Below are 16,892 nucleotides of genomic sequence, written 5' to 3'. Positions count from 1 at the left end.
AAGTTGTTTTATTTACTTATTCTGGTGTTTTGTTTATTTTTAAGATTTATTTATTCCTAAGAGACGGAGAGAGGAGGAGGCCCCGGGCCGAGGGCAGCGCTAACGCACTGAGCCACTCGGGTGCCCCGCTTTAACTTATTCCTTTAAAAAAGAAACAAAAGCCCTAAAACCTCGGAACGGCCTCGTGTCGCGTTGGTGCGATCCAGGGTGAGCTGCGAGGGCAGCGGCGTATTCCGCAGCGGGTTCTCCCTCGGCGGGGAGCCGTGCCCGCGGGCAGGAGCTAAGGAAGACGGAAGGAGTTAATGTTTTAAAGAGAAGCAAGTGGCGGCGAGAAGAGCTAACCTCTCGGATTCGGGGCGCGACCCTTCCCGCGCGAGCCTCGGCCGGGAGCGGGGCGGGGACTGCGGGAGCCCCGGGAGCCTGAGGTCGGCCCGGCCGCGGCCCCCGCGGGGGTTTCAAGGCGGGACACGCCCCCTGCATCTCGGCCAATCGGGGGCTGGGGGCGGGGCTCGGGGCGGGGAGAGGGGCGGGGCTGGCGGGGAGGGGCGGGGCTGGCGGGGAGGGGGTGGGGCTGGGGCTCGGGGCTGGACTGGGGGCTGGGAGGGCTCGGGACTGGACTGGGGGCGGGGCTGGGGGCTCGGGAATGGACTGGGGGCGGGGCTGGGGGCGGGGCTGGAGGCGGGGTGGGGGCGGGGGGCTCGGGGCGGGGCTGGAGGGGGGCTCGGGACTGGACTGGGGGCGGGGCTGGGGGGCTCGGGACTGGATTGGGGGCGGGGCTGGAAGCGGGGCGAGGGGCAAGGGGCAAGGGGCGGGGCTGGGGGCGGGGCTGGAGGCGGGGCGAGGGGGCAAGGGGCGGGGCTGGGGAGCAGGGCGGGGCGGGGCTGGGGGCGGGGCCCGGGCCGGAGCAGGCGGGGCGTGTCCGCAGCGAGGCGCGGAGGCCCGGGAGGTGGCGCTGTGCCCCGCGGAGGGCGCGCACGCAGGTGGAGAGGCCAGGCCGGGCCCGGCTTGGGCCGCGGGCTTCGGGAATGGCTGCGCGGGGCAGGATGGAGGACGTGAGTGCGCGGAAGTGGAGGGAGGCTGGCCCGGGCCCCCTTTCTTCCCCGGCTGGGTGCGCGGGGCGGGGACTGCGGGCGAAGCCGCGCTTGGAGGCGGCGCTTCCCACGCAGGGCGGGCCCGGGGCGCGGGGTCCTGCGACGGGTCGCCCGGGAGGCCGGTGGTGCACGGGGCGCGCAGCTCCCGGGCGGAGGCCGGTGGTGCCCGGGGCGGGGGTGCGCGGACGTGGGTCCCCGGGGCGCCCAGCGCGGGGCCGCGCGCCTTCGGCCCGGAACTGGGAGCCCCACGCTGCGGGCCCGGCCCTCCGCCCTCCGCCCTCCGGGGCGCTGCGGGGTGGGGGGGTCCTGCGGGGCCTCCGGCGCGCGTCCCGGCCTGCGCCTCCCCCCCCCCCGCCCAGAAACCCGCGCTGGAGGCCACAGGGCGGTGACTTGAACGCCAGCGCGACAGGCGTGAGTGCAGTGTTAAGTCGCCCCACCTGGTGGGTCCAGCCGGGGCGCTGACAAAACCGAGGCCCGGTGTACAGTCTGCATAGTACGGAGCGAAATCTTGGCCCAAGTATATTAAGACATTTTTAGACGAAACATGGCATTGTACCCGGCATTAACTGGTTGCCTCATTGACAGGTAAGGTAATAAAACTGTTGCCCTTGAGAAACGCAAAGTTGACATTACCTTAAGGCACTGATTCGGGTTAATACATTAATAGGAATATTACTGTGATCCTGTCACTGATTTAGGGGTGTCAGCAGGACACCTAACAGCTGCAGCCCTATAAGAGCTTAGACCCTCATGTAAATAGCGACCACAGTTCAAGTATCTTAACCAGGGGCGCCTGGGTGGCCCCGTGGGTTTGGCTCCTGCCTTAGCTCAGGTCATGATCCCAGGGTCTTGGGGGTCAAGACCCCCATGGGGCTCCCTGCTCAGCGGGGAGCCTTCCTTTGCCCCTGCTCCTACTCTCCCCCTGCAGGGGCACGTGCTCTCTCTCTTAAATAGATAAATCTTTTTAAAAAAGTCTCTTAACTAGGAATCAAAACAATATTTTATTTTTTTATTTTTGTTTTTAAAAGATTCTATTTATCCTTTCATGAGACACAGAGAGAGAGAGAGGCACAGAAACACAGGCAGAGGGAGAAGCAGGCTCCACCCAGGGAGCCCGACGACGTGGGACTCCATCCCGGGTCTCCAGGATCACGCCCTGGGCTGCAGGCGGCACTAAACCGCTGAGCCACCCCCCCGGGCTGCCCCAAACAATTTTTAATGATAAAACTAAAACTGAATTTTTCTTTTCAGTTGAGAAGATGGAAAACTAACTGTGAAACACGAAAGTACATTTGACATTCATCTATATTTAAAGAAAAAAAATCATTGTTTCTGAATTTTTAAGGGTGGGATTCATAAGCTGACAATGTATGGGAGAAAATCTGAGGAAAATGAGAGACCCTTAGAAAAATGTGTGCAGTAGATGGTTCTTGGTTGATGCTAAGTTACCCCAGGTCCTTGGATCTGTAGCTTTTAGCTGTAGGATGAGTACAATCCTAGAAATCTGTTTCACCAAACGGTTACACACCTAAATCACTTCAGATCCGAGCAGGTTGCCTGTTTTGGGAACTTTGTGGATATGATTCCTACCATTCAGTAAAAAGCTAAAACTATGGTGTGTGCGGTAGGCCTAGACCCTTAAAAGAGTTAACAGAGGCAAAGGCTTTTCAGTTAAGGTTCATTGTTTGTTTGCAAGCTGTGAAACCAACTCTGGCCACTTTAAAGAAGAAAGGAATTTCTTTGAAATGATCCAGGGGGGAATGAACAGTGCTGACTCCAAACAGGGGTGGCTGTGGGATCTAAGACTCCTTCAGAATCTGCCATGGAATGAACCTGCCCCACCGTGCTCTCCCTTTGATACGTTGCTCACAGAAACAACGGATGGCCCAGCGCTCTTAGGTTCCACCAGGAGCCAGAAGCTCCACCTGGGCCGAGGAGGGTGAATAGTACTGAAGGATGTTCCCACTGAGACTTAATGCAGAGGTAGACAGTGGATCCCCCGAGGAAATCGAGTTATGGTCACAAAAGAAGAGGAAAGAGATCCACGTGGGCAAAACAGATATTTTGTACAGCTCAAGATGTAGTTATTAATAGTGTAAGTGAAGACATTATTTGGTTTCAGGAATTGTCTTCGCTTTACCTTCCACATGGAGATGGTGGGTTGCCGTCTGAGAGTGATGAGGTGTTTTTGGTCAGGTTACAACATTTCCTGTAGAATCCACAGAGTGTTGGGTATAGCCACCAAATACAGGGTGTTTACTGAACATCTAATAAGTGACATAGAGAAGAAACTATATCATAGTCTCCAACCTCCTCGGTGTAGGCCGGTGAGACAAAAGCTACATACGTTAAAAAGGACGTAATACAAGACAGCGTAAGAAACACTCCAAATTATTATTATGAGCAGTACATTTTATAACAGTTTTATAGTGGAAAGGAAACAATTGGCAGGACAGGTTGGTTTTGGTTTTGGTTTTGAGGGAGAGGAGAATCTTAAGCAGGCCCAGCACTCACACGGAGCCCAGCGTGGGGCTTGATCTCGACCTTGAGATCATGACCTGAGTGGAAACCAAGAGTCAGACGCTTAACCAGCTGAGTCACTGAGGCGCCCCAGCAGGACAGGTTTTATGGAGAAGTCTTGAAAGATGAGCTGGATTCTGAAAAAATAAGAGACGATATTTGTGGGGTGCTCCAGAAAGCTCATTTATGCTAGGGGAGGAGGTGCGTGAAAGGGAGGGCAGTGGGAGATACGTGGACGCTAGTCTAACCGTTAGTCTCCAGGCTAGCTGTGTGTAAGTTCTCAGGCCCCAAGGGTTCGAGGAGAAGTTGGGCAGCCTCTCGTTGGCCGCACACACGTATTGAGCACCTACCGTGGTGGGTGCTAAAGGTACGGAGAATGTGCAGTACAGAGCCTCTGCCCTGGTGAAGCGCACTCTTCCAACAACTTTAATGCCTTGTAGTTGGTGGTGTAAGTGTGTGAGCGTGTGCAGGCGTGCAGCAGGGACTTCTGTTCCTAGGCGCCACACGGTAGCGGGGATTGGATTCATCCTTCTGCCTGAAATGACCAAAAAAACTATGTGGTATGTGAAACAACACTTTTCGAGATGGTGAGCGTCAGGCAGTGAGGGACAGTGCTGTCCGGGAGGAGGGCCCCAGCTGGCCACCGTGGGAGAGTGCAGGCCCGGCAGGGGTTGGCTGGCTCTCTGAGCTGTGGAGATGGGGCCGACAGTCTGGGGACACTGAGGCAGCCAGAGTTCACGTGGTGGTAGGAGAGAGGTGCACAGGGGGGAACTGAAATGCGTAGAGTCCCCCCCAGGGGGCCCGCAGAGGCCTGCTTGGTACGTGCCCGTGAGGATGCCCCTGTGGCCTGGAAAGGAGCCGCCCGGGATGACTGGGGAGAGTGGCGCTTGGTGCCCACCCAGGGCCGGCGTCGGGCGAGGCCTCGGTCAGACCGAAAGCCCGAGCACTCGGGGCATCGGGGGCTCACGCGGGGCTCCCTCGCGGGCGGAGCCCTGGCAAAGGCCTCGCCTCATCACAAATCGTAAAAGCAAGACCGAGAACGTGTTTCCCAGTCACTGAGCTGCGCTCCAGGGGAGGGAAAGCTCGACCACTGAGAGGGACACAAAGCGGCGCCCCCAGACCAGTCGGGGAGCCCCGCGTGCCCCTGGCGCCCTGGGCCGCAGGCAGCGCCTGACCGCTGAGCCTGCCAGGATCCCCAGCGTCGACTCTGTTCCAGTCCAGTTGGAAAAAGTCGTCAAGCGTTGCAAAAGGCAGGGAAGTCTGACCTGGAGGTCCGTTGAAACTGATTGGGAAAGAACGTGCTAGAAGCAGCAAGCAGGAGCGTTAACACGCTCTTAGGACCCTTCCACCTGTTCAGAAGGGCAAAACCCGTGCGGCAGATCCGAGGAGGCCCAGTGCACCCTGGGGACGGGAAAGGCACCTGCTGGGCGAAACGGGCAGTAGGAAGCGCGGGGACGCGGGGAGAAGCGGGGGTTTTGCTAAGACGGACTGACGGGGGCCAAGGAAGGCAGGCCCGGCCCTCGGGGGCCTGGGGGGCCTGGGAACCCAGGGGGGGAGATGGGGGGTGGGGGTGGGAGGGGGTCCCGGCAGGAGCTGGGAAGGGCTGTGAGAGCCAGACTGGCAGTCCCCCTCGGGTCTGAGGGTGACCGGGAGGGACTCCGGTTTGGGGGAGAGAGACGTGAATGTTGGTTTTAGGAGACGTGAATGCAGCTAGAGCTGGCTCGGGTCTGGAGGCTGGGGGGGGGGGGGGCAAGGCCAGGGGGATGCGGGCCTGGCCTGGGCGGGGGCCATGGGACGGGGGCTGTGCAGCCCGCAGAGGCCTTATCGCCGGGCACACCGTCTCCTGTCCTCTCCCTGCCAAAGTGGGGGTGCAGGTGCCCTTAGAGCTCTGTTTTCCGAGGGGGGAGACCCGCAGAGAGAGGTGAAGGGACCGGGCTCAGCGCGAGGAGAGGAGAAGCGGTAGGGCCTGGCGGTTAGAGCCCTGGGAGCAGTTAGAGCCCTTGGGAGCGTGCCTTAAGCATGCACTTCCTGCCCGGGCCCTGGTACCCCCAGGCTCCCCAGAACCCCTCCTGCAGAACCCTCCCACCGCGACCCTAACTGGGTTCCTAACTGGGTCAGGAACGTGGCGCAGATGGGTTTGAAACAGTCTCTCCTCAGATGCTCCCTGGGTGCCAGCCCCCCTCGCCGTTGGGGGGTGACGAGGACAGGCCGGGGCTGTGGGTCTGGTGGCGTCGGCCGGGGCGGCAGGTGGGCAGGCAGCCGGCCGGGACAGCGTGGGGGGAGTGAGCGCGAGTGCGGGAGGACCCGAGTGCGGCCACCCAGGAGCTCCCCGCCACCCAGGGCGCTGTGAGGTGGCCCGGGGCGCGGGGAGGAGGCCCAGATGTCAGCCGAGGGAGCCCGGTGCACGCAGGGCGCCTGCTGGCTGAGCAGGAGCTGGAGGCGGAGGCCTCTTGAAAAGAGCACAAATAATCCGAATCGTGCCGCAGGTGGGGCAGACCAAGCAGGAAGCTGTGTAGCCACGGAATGAAAAATAAATTGCAGCGTTAGATGCCTGAGTTTGGACATGGAGACGCCCGCCTCAGCCCTGAGTTAGGATCCGGATTATTTTTTTTAAGATTTTATTTATTTGAGAGAGAGAGAGTGAGAGCAAGCGCATGAGCCAGAGGAGGGGCAGAGGCAGAGGGAGGAGCAGACTCTCCCCTGAGCAGGGAGCCCGATGCGGGACTCGATCTCAGGACCCCGGGGTCATGACCTGAGCCCAAGGCAGCCGCTTAACGGACTGGGCCACCCAGGTGCCCCAGGCTCCAGATGATTATTTTCATCTTTGAACTGTGGTGTCCAGAAGCCAACCACAGAACGTGTGTCTCATTCTACCCTTTCCAAGGAGCCGTATCCTCTGTTTGCACATGCTCTTCTCAGGCTTCCCTTCTTCCGATGAAATCTCTATTTCCACCTTATTTCAGTCCAATTAGCTCACGTACATTATTTCATCCTGTATGCCTTTATCCGTAGCCTCCCCAATGAAAATGTAATCTTTTGGACAAGGATTCGGTTTTATATTATTTTTTTTATCTTATGGTACCTTATATATAATAGTTTTCAGCAAGGCTCTGAGATTAAGAGATTGTTATATGCACCAGAGACCTGTTAGTACTATTCTTGCCTGGACATTACCTTTAAATGAGACAAACTGAATTTTTGGGTTGCAGCTCAACCCATCAGCTACCTCCGTGACTTTGCAGCTAGTTGTTTTCATTGAGAATCTGCTATCTATAAACTGAAGGCTCCCAAGGATCTAGGAGGGCGATCTGTTTCCTTCTCTAAGGTATTTCTCTAGGGCGCCTGGGTGGCTCAGTCCGTGAGGCGTCTGCCTTCGGCTCAGGTCATGATCCCAAGATCCTGGGATTAGCCCCATGTTGGGCTCCCTCCTCCAGGAGGAACCTGCTTCTCCCAACCCCTCTGCCTGCCACTCCGCCCGCTCATGTGACTCTCTTTCTCTCTCTCTTTCTCCATTAAATAACCAAATAAAATCTTTTCTAAAACTAAAATAAATAAAATATTTCTATCATAACTGAAAGTCCAATAAAGCCTCCACCAACTTTTCAAAATTTTGTGGAACATAAAGATGTAGTTTAAGAATTGCAACCACAGGTAATTGTTTCATCAATAATGTAAGTACTGTTGGATAAATCAACATCTAAGTTTTCAGGACTTAAAGAAAAATGGTTTGTTTGATCTCGTGACGTATTAGCTCATTTGAAGATATTGAAGTAAGATTTCCTCTACCCATTGGAATACTTGTTTTTACCAATTTACATTTAGTAGTTATCTACAAGTTTATGATATTTTTAAATTGGGCTTTAAATAGGGAGCATATTTTTCTTGCCTCTAACTTGTGTAATGGTTTTTAAAGCTTTATAGTTTAGTAGATTTGTCTTGGAAACATAATCTAGAAAGTGGTGATTATATTTTGCTTCTGTTTTTCTGTACCTCAGGGTTCCTTGGATCTCACCCAGAGTATTGAAGATGACCCCCTTCTGGACACCCACCATCTCCCACATCTTTCATTACATGCTCATTTTAGACCCAGATTCCATCCTCTTCCTACGGTCATCATAGCAAATCTTCTCTTATTAATACATGTAAGTTGACTGGGATGAAGTAATCCATACAGAGGTGATGTTCTTAAATATATATGTATATACGCTCTTCAGAGGGCAGCTTGGCTACATCTGCAACATTTAAAGTGTGCATCCTTTTTTACTTATCTTTCTACTTCAAAGAATTTATAGATATATTTCCATATGTGTAAGAATATTTTAATCATGTTGTCTGTAATATCAAGATATTGCAACTATCACCATTCAGAGGACACTTTGTATGACCCATCCTTATGAAGGAGCGCTCTGCAACATTTGAAAAAGAAACAGGGTGGACGTGTATATGTTAATTAGACTAGCCTTCACACTTACATTGTTGAGTGTCTACAAACACAGATTTACGGCAGTGTGCACAGAGCGTTCCTATTTGCACGTTTTAAAAGATAATTGAGAGGGCTGGTGTGCACGTATATTCCATATATAAACAGAAAATTTCTAGAACCATTCGCAAGATCCTTTTTTTTTTTTTAACTTATTTTTATTTATTTATGATAGACATAGAGAGAGAGAGAGGCAGAGACACAGGCAGAGGAGAGGGAGAAGCAGGCTCCATGCCAGGAGCCCGACGCAGGACTCCATCCTGGGACTCCAGGATCGCGCCCTGGGCCAAAGGCAGGCGCGAAACCGCTGAGTCACCCAGGGATCCCCCGCAAGATCCTTTTAACACTAGTTGCTACTGAGGTGGAGGACTGAGAGCCTTGTAGAAGGCACCTGATATATTTTAGTATTTTCATTTTGTACTATTTGAAGGTTTTTTTTTTAACCATATGCATATATTACTTTTTCAGTTATTAAAAAAAGATGTAGATAAATCTATGTTGACACAGAAATTTATCAATTTATCTACACTTAGGAAATAATGTTAAGCAGGGATATCAGGTTGCAGCAGAACAATAAGTAGTGTTGCCCCATATTTTAAGCAATGATAAAATTACAAATGTCTGAGGTTTTTGTTTTTGTTTTTTTCCTTGGGAAGAGAGCATGAATGGTGGGGAGGCAGGCAGCGAGAGAGGGAAAGAGAGACTCCTAAGCAGACTCCATGCTCAGCATGTAGCCCAAAACGGGGCTTGACCCCACAACCCTGAGACCATGACCTGAGCTGAAATCAAGAGTCGGATGCCCGAGTAAGCCACCCTGGTGCCCCAAATATCTGGGGATTTTTAAAAACACATGTATTGCAACTAGTACGTAACTAGTAGGTAATCACATAGACACAAAAAGAAACCCCTAGAGAGTAAAACAAACAAAAAACCCTGTATGTGCAAATGGTCTTGTAGGCTTATTGATGGCTCTGCATCTAGTCTGTTAATTATCTCCATTTTGGTTGTTGAGATCTGAAGCACTAGAGGATGTGTTCTTTGCTACAATGTGAAAAATCAAGAGGGCAAATTCTTAGCAATCCCAAGTGTTTATGAGGAGAATGAATGTGGTTCATTGACTTGTTCAGATGCTGGTCCAGTGACGCACACTGTGTAGACTTGTACTCAGAGCTGAATACCCCGAGGAGAGAGGTGCATCCTTCTTCCCTGTGCAGATCTATTAAGTGTGGTGTGCTTCTGCTATGGCTTCCTGATCCCCAGATTAGCAACTGAAGCACTTCCTTCCTGGTGCCACCACGTGCAGATGTGGCCTCCTGGTCCCTGGATTGTGGCCTGTTTTTCTTCTTCCTTTTTTTTATAACATACTCTTTAACTTGTGCAACACGCTCTTTGTATATATATTCCCCGAACATACACACACACAAACATACACACATATCACTTTGAAAAACCTTTTTATATTAAACTGTCTATGATACTATGGGATTAATTTCCCTAATTTTAGGACTAAGAAAATCTTGTGTTAAAAAAAAAAAAACAAGAAAAATACCAGCATTACCCAGACACCAAAAGCAGATAAAGACACCACCAAAAAAGAGAGCTACAGGCCAATACCTCTGATGAACGTAGATGCAAAAATCCTCAAAAAAATACTAGCAAACCAAATCCAACGATACATTATATAATTCACCACAATTGAGGGATTTATTCCTGGGTTGCAAGGATGGTCCAATATTTGCAAATCATGATACATCACATTAATTTTTTTAAAAGGATGAGAACCACATAATCATTTCAATAGATACAGAAAAAAACATTGGACAAAGTACAACATCCATTCATGATAAAAATCCTCAACAAAATCAGTTTAGAAGGAACATACCTCAATATAGTAGAGTCCATCTATGAAAAACCCACAGCTAACATCCTAAATGGGGAAAAAAACTAAGCTTCTTTACAGTCAAAAACAAGACAGGGATGTCCACTCTCACCACTTCTATTTAATGTAATACTAGCTAATACTAATGAAGTCTTAGCCTCAGCTGTCAGACAACAAAAAGAAAGAAGAGGCATCCAGATTGGCAAGGAAGAAGTCAAACTTTTATTATTTGCACACGACATGATACTATATATAGAAAACCTGAAAGACTCCACCAGAAAACTGCTAAAAGTGATAAATGAATTCAGTCGTCACAGGATACAAAATCAGTGTGCAGAAATCTGTTGCATTTCTATACACCAATAGTGGAGCAGCAGAAAGAGAAATCAAGGAATCTATCCCCTTTACAATTGCACCACAAACCATAAGATACCCAGAAATAAACCTAACCAAAGGGATGAAAAACTTATACTCTGAAAACTATAAAACACTGATGAGAAATTGAAAATGACTTAGAGAAATGGAGAGACATTCCATGCTCATGGATTGGAAGAACAAATATTGTTAAAATGTCTGTACTACCCCAAACAATCTACATATTTGATGCAATCCCTATCAGAACACCAACAGCATTTTTCACAGAGCTAGAACAAACAATCCTAAAATTTGTATGGAGCCACAAAAGACCCCCAAAGAGCCAGAGCAGCCTTGAAAAGGAAAAACAAAGTTGGAGGCATCACAACTCCAGACTTCAAGTTCTATTACAAAGCTGTAGTGACCAAAACAGTATGGTACTGGCACAAAAATAGACACATAGATCAGTGGAATGGAATAGAGAGCCAAGAAGTGAATTATATGATCAATTAATCTTTGACAAAACAGGAAAGAATATCCAATGGGGAAAAGACAGTCTCTTCAACACATGATGTTGGGAAAACTGGTCAGCTCTGCGCAAAAGAATGAAACTGGACCACTTTCTTACACCATACACAAAAATAGACTCAAAATGGATTAAAGACCTAAATGTGAGCCCAGAAACAATAGACCTCCTAGAAAAGAGCACAGACCATTTCTCTGACATCGACCATAGCAACACTTTTCTAGATATGTCTCCTGAGGCCAGAAACATAAAAGCAAAAACATACATATATTGAGACTACATCAAAATAAAAAGCTTCTGGGGACGCCTGGGTGGCTCAGTGGTTGAGCATCTGCCTTCAGCTCAGGGTGTGATCCAGGATCTTGGGTTCGAGTCCCACATCGGGCTCCCTGCAGGGAGCCTGCTTTTCCCTCTGCCTGTGTTTCTGCCTCTCTCTCTGTGTCTCTCATGAATAAATAAATAAAATCTTAAAAAAAAAAAACCTTCTGCACAGCAAAGGAAACTAAAAGACAACCTATGGGATGGAAGAAGATGTTTGTAAATGTGACATACCCAATTAAGGGTTAGTATACAAAATATATAAAGAACTTGTACATCTCAAACACCCAAAAAACAAATAATCCAATCAAGAAATGGGCAGAGGACACAAACAGATATTTCTCCCAAGAAGACACACACACGGCCGGCCAACAGGCAGGTGAAAAGATGCTCAACATCACTGATCCGTCAGGGATATGCAGATCAAAACCACAATGAGATACCACCTCACACCTGTCAGATTGGCTAAAATCAACACAAGAAAACAGCAGGTGTTGGAGAGGATGCGGAGAAAGGGAACCCTCTTACAACGTTAGTGGGAATGGGAACTGGTGCAGCTGCTCCAGAAAACTGGAGGTTCCTCAAGAAGTTAAAAATAGAGCTGCCCTATGACCCAGCAGTTGCACTGCTGGGGATTTACCCAAAGAATACCAAAACACTAATTCAAAGGGATACAAGCACCCCAATATTTATAGAAGCGTTATCTGTAACTGCCAAATTATGGAAACTGCCCCAAAAAACTTCCTTACTGTAACAAGTGAAACATTACCAAAGCAAACAAAGATAAAATCCTATCTTCCCTTTTCGCTACTGTAGCCTTTCTCCCTGAGTTAATGAATGAATGTATCTTACTGCTTTTTTTTTTAAAATCATACAAATATATACCAAAAGACGGGCTGCCTGGGTGGCTCCGTTGGTTAAGTGACCAACTCTTGATCGCAGCTCAGGTCTTGATCTCAGGGTCCTGTGTTCAGCCTCGTGTTGATGGGGCTCTGCGCTGGGCATGGAGACTACTTAAAATACACACAGATTAGCACATATGTAAGGATTTCTCCCATTTCTTCCACCCATCCCCAGGTGGATAATACAGTATTTATTACTCTGCAGTGGGGTTTCCCAAACCTGAGCATGTGACAGATTCCCTGGCAGGCTTGTTAAACTAGATTGTTTGGTGGATGCTCCCAGAGATTTTGATTCTGCTGGTTGGGGTGGGATCTGAGAATTTGCATTTTTGACGAGTCCCCTGTGATGCCGATTGTGCTGGTCTGTGCACCACACCTTGAACTACTACTCGACAGCTTTTTTTTTTTAATCTCAACATACAGACATCCATCCAAATTAATACAGGGAAACTAGTCAATTCTTTCATAGCTGAAAAACATTCTGCTATAGGAGTAGATGTATCTTAATTTATGAAGCATCCTGCTGTGGATGAACATGCATCCTTGGGCACTTTGAAGGTTTTTGCAAATACAGAGAATATTGCAGTAAATATTTGTAGCCATAGAACCTTCTGTCCTGATGGTTTTACTTCTGATGGGTCGAGTCCTTAGGACAGGAGTATTGTGTCAAGCTGCTTCCAAATTCTTTTTCCACATCTATTCCCAGACCAGTCAGCAATATATGAGAAAGTCCATTTGCCTCTATTTTGACACCGATCTCAGATTTTTGTCAGACTAATTGGATAGCTATTTTTGTTCTCTTAAAACCGAAACTAGAAGTAAAGCTTTTTAAACCCTGATTTTAATTACCTTTGACGCACTAAATTAACTGTTTTTACTCTTTTCAATAAAAGAGAAGTGGGAAAGAAATTGTGCAACATGAACTGTTTGATGGGTTTGGGGGTAGCTTTTCTTTTTTTAAAGATTTTATTTATTCATGAGAAACAGAGAGAGAGAGGCAGAGACACAGGCAGAGGGAGAAGCAGGCTCCATGCAGGGAACCCGATGCAGTACTCGATCCCAGGTCTCTAGGATCATGCCCTGGGCTGAAGGTGGCGCTAAACCGCTGCGCCACTGGGGCTGCCCAGGGGAAGCTTTTCTTATTTATGATTTGTTTCCAAAATTTCTGCAAATTTTTCTCCAAATTTTGTTTAAAACGTTTGTAAATTGGTTTTAAGAAGAAGTTGTTTTAAAATTCATTTATAGGGCAGCCCGGGTGGCTCAGCGGTTTAGCGCTGCCTTTGGCCCAGGGCGTAATCCTGGAGACCTGGGATCGAGTCCCACATCAGGTTCCCTGCATGGAGCCTGCTTCTCCCTCTGCCTGTGTCTCTGCCTCTCTCTCTCTCTCTCTCTCTGAGTCTCTCATGAATAAATAAAATCTTTTTTTAAAAAATAAATAAAATTCATTTATAAAAATAGGATAGCAAAAGTCATAGATAGGAGTATGTGCTGGGATGGTGATAATCATTTCTTAATTCCAATTACTGAATTTTAATCCGACTGCTTTCCTTTCCACAGGTTGTATTTGTCATTTTAGCATTTTTAACAGGTATACTTTGTTCTTACCCTAATCCAATTGAGGACAAGTGCCCAGGAAACTATACCAACCCACTGAAAGTTCAGACAGTCATAATCCTTGGGAAGGTTATCTTGTGGATTCTGCATTTCCTTCTTGAGCGCTACATCCAGTATCACCACAACAAAGTGAGAAACCGGGGCTACACCATGATCTACCTGTCGACCAGGCACCTGAAAGGACTCGCGCTGCTGATCCACTCCACCGGTGAGTCTGTCTGTGGCTTGCTTGCGCGGCAGAAATTCCAGCAGAAAGCAAACGTGACGGTTGACTTTATAATCAAATATACGCTCTCAGTTTTGTGAGAATGATGTGTGTTGTGGCCACTAAAATTCGGATCACCTTAATGTCTTGAAGCTTTTTTAATAAATATATTTAGTCTTAATTTTCCATTGACATCTGTGCTTGTGATCATAGGGGAGGGGAGGGAAAAGAATGTCCCTCTATCCTTCTAGGTAGATTTTTGGCTGATAATAAAAGACACTGTAATAAAAGACAGTATCACAAGAGGAAAACGACCAGGAGTTTACTAGCCTGCGCACCTCCTGTGTGCGTGGGAGAGAACCAAGAAGACTAAGCAACTCTCCAAAATGGGCCAAGTCACCACCTTAAACACCACCTCGGGTGGGGAGGTTGGAGGAGTTTTGCGAGGTTGCCAGGAAAAGCGCTGTCCACAAGGGTAAGATTGTTGTGCAGATTTACTGCATTCTCAGTCGGTAATAGTTTCTAGAAATTTAAAGTCCTCCTTCTCTCCCCGGTACAGAGAGGGGGACATGCTTACAAAATGTAGTTTTCCCCTGTCAGTGTCTCTTACAAAAGAGATCTTTTCACTTCTACTCGGCTTTCAGAGCTTCACCTGCTTAAAATAATCAGCTTAAAATAATCCTTTTGCAGAAAAAGCATATTTTGGGGTAGCATTGTCTGCCACCTGCCCCCCATCATTATGAACACGGGGTCCGTGTGATGTAGGAAAGACATTAGGGTTCAAAGTGGATGGCTGAGAAAGAATTCTTGAGACATCTTTGGTGCAAAAAGGTGGTTTTATTAAAGCAGCGGGGGACAGGACCCATGGGCATTATGTACGTTTGCGTTGGAGGGGTTAGGGAGAGCGGAAGTCTCTGAGGAATCTTGAAAGTGGGGTTCCCAGGATCCTGAGGGGGCTGGCTATTGTTAGGAAAGGTCATTTATTGGACTCCTGGCTGGCTCAGCGGTTGAGCCTCTGCCTTCAGCTCAGGGCGTGACCCCGGGATCCTGGGATCGAGTCCCGCATCGGGCTCCCTGCATGGAGCCTGCTTCTCCCTCTGCCTGTGTCTCTGCCTCTCTCTCTGGGTCTCTCATGAATAAATAAGTAATTTTTTTTTTAAAGGAAGAAAGGTCATTTATTGCTGTTTAGTAAAAACTCAGTCATGAGACCCTCAGATGCATATCGGCAGGCCACGTGCTTGGGGGACGGTTGCTAGCATCTGTCTTGGAGGCCGGAGCCTAAGGGAGTCTCCTAAGGAACCTTCCTGTTAAAGTCGCTTACAGGCCCCTGGGCGTCGGGCTAAGACTACCCATCGCCGCCAGCAAAGTGTTAACATCGAGGCAGCTGCGTCCCTAGAGGGAGGTCACTCTGCCTGTGTCAAGGACTTGTCAATGGGCTGTAAGTAGTAAGGAAATTTAATCATTTTTCTTCCGTTTTGGTCCCCACATCACGCGGATCTCCGTGTCTAACGCAGACTCCGTGCCCTTTCCACGGGAGCAGCCTGCTTCATCTCGAGAAGCTGCAGAGCTGCTGCTCTTTGGTACTTGTAGGGTAAGAGGACGGCTTTGCTTCACTTTCATGAGGTGCAGTATTTTTCTTGCAGTGACAGAGCCTGTTAGAAAATAAGGTGCATTATGCAAAATGGAAAACTTGAAAAACTTTATGAAGGCGAGATCAGAAAGTCCATACAGGACTTAGCTGCATTTGTGCCTCTTTTGTTTATCTTTGCAAACGTTTCCTTAATGTTTACTTTTGAAGATTTTATTTATTCATTTGAGAGACAGTGAGAAAGAGCTCGAGCAGGGGCGCGGGGAGGGGGAGAAGCAGAGTCCCCTGCTGAGCAGGGGGCCGCACGCAGGGCTGCGACCCAGGACCCCGGGATCCTGAGCTGAGCCCGCGGCAGGCAGACATATAACTGACCGAGCCCCCCAAGGTGTCCCTGTTGTCGCAGACATTTTACAGGCTGGATGGAATTACATTGAGCTTCTTCGGGTATTTTTGCCGTGGTGCTAGAAATCTCTACCTTTTTAAAAGACCCTCTTTTTTGGTTTGAGTCCAGAATAAACACTTAGACGTTTTGAAACCAGATTGGAAATCAAAATTAATTCCCCACCCCGCCCCCGAGAAAAACGGCTCTACGGAATTTAAGGTTTATTTTTCCTCTGTGCGCTGTTAATACATCTGCTCGGGGCAGGCTCTCGAGGCCGGGCGCTGTCAGTGGGGGCCGCGGGCCGGCTGCAGCAGAGGAGGGAGCATCTTGGGGCCTGGCTCCCCTTCCCGGCCCCGGGAGCTCGACTAGGCGGCGGCCAGCAGGTGCCGCTGGAACCTTTCCTCCCACAAAGGGCACAGCAGAAACGCCTTTTTACCTTAAAGGCCTCGATGCCTTGTGATGCCTTGTGAGCGGGGAAGCTGGGTGTAAGCTGGTTGTCGGGCCGCCCTGGAGCTGGGATCCCCGACGCCCGAGGTCTAGCTGCCGGGACCCCTCGTGTCACCGAGCAACTGGACCCTGGCTTCAGCCCCAGATGGCATCACGTTCATGTCGCTCAGACCAGGATCCGGGGAATCAGGGACCTGGGGCCATGCGCCCTGAGCTTCCACTTGCCCGGGGTCTGGGCCTCGCATCTGAGAGTCGCGGGGCCCGGGCACCTGGCACCGTCATGGCTGCAGCCTGGGGCGGTGTCCCGGGGTGACCAGCCCCGTCCTGATGCCCACCCGCTGTGGGGGGGTCGCGCTGTGTCCACACCCGTGGTGGCCGCCAGCAGCTGGCTGTGGCCCGGTTCTGCCGTGGGGCTGTCGTGGACGCCGCCTCCTCCAGGCGGCCCCCCGGGCCCTTGCAGCCATGGCCCGGTTCCAGGCAGTCCCCCAGGCCCTCGCAGCTGTGACCCAGTTCACTGTTGGCCCTTCGTGGACGCCGCCTCCTCCAGGCAGTCCCCCGGGCCCTCGCAGCTGTGACCCAGTTCACT

At 49.9% G+C, this 16,892-nt stretch overlaps 1 protein-coding gene across 2 annotated transcripts in view; it reads left to right on the top strand.

The window, feature by feature from the left end:
* The first annotated feature begins 916 nt into the window (after positions 1–916).
* Positions 917–16,892, top strand: part of TMEM192 (transmembrane protein 192) — a 37,523-nt gene continuing 21,547 nt past the window's right edge. The window contains exons 1-3 of one of the 2 annotated variants that reach the window (XM_026008091.2): positions 917–1,052; positions 7,607–7,753; positions 13,628–13,892. In XM_026008091.2, coding sequence (XP_025863876.1) covers positions 1,026–1,052; positions 7,607–7,753; positions 13,628–13,892 — 439 coding nt within the window. In that variant the 5' untranslated portion in view covers positions 917–1,025. The remainder of the gene's footprint in view (positions 1,053–7,606; positions 7,754–13,627; positions 13,893–16,892) is intronic. The other variant, XR_011995001.1, reaches the window with a different exon arrangement.

Source organism: Vulpes vulpes, chromosome 10 (genome assembly GCF_048418805.1).
Source record: "Vulpes vulpes isolate BD-2025 chromosome 10, VulVul3, whole genome shotgun sequence".
NCBI classification, from domain to species: Eukaryota; Metazoa; Chordata; class Mammalia; order Carnivora; family Canidae; genus Vulpes; species Vulpes vulpes.
The sequence above is the reverse complement of the archived record's forward strand: the minus strand, read 5'-3'. Positions and strand labels throughout refer to the sequence as shown.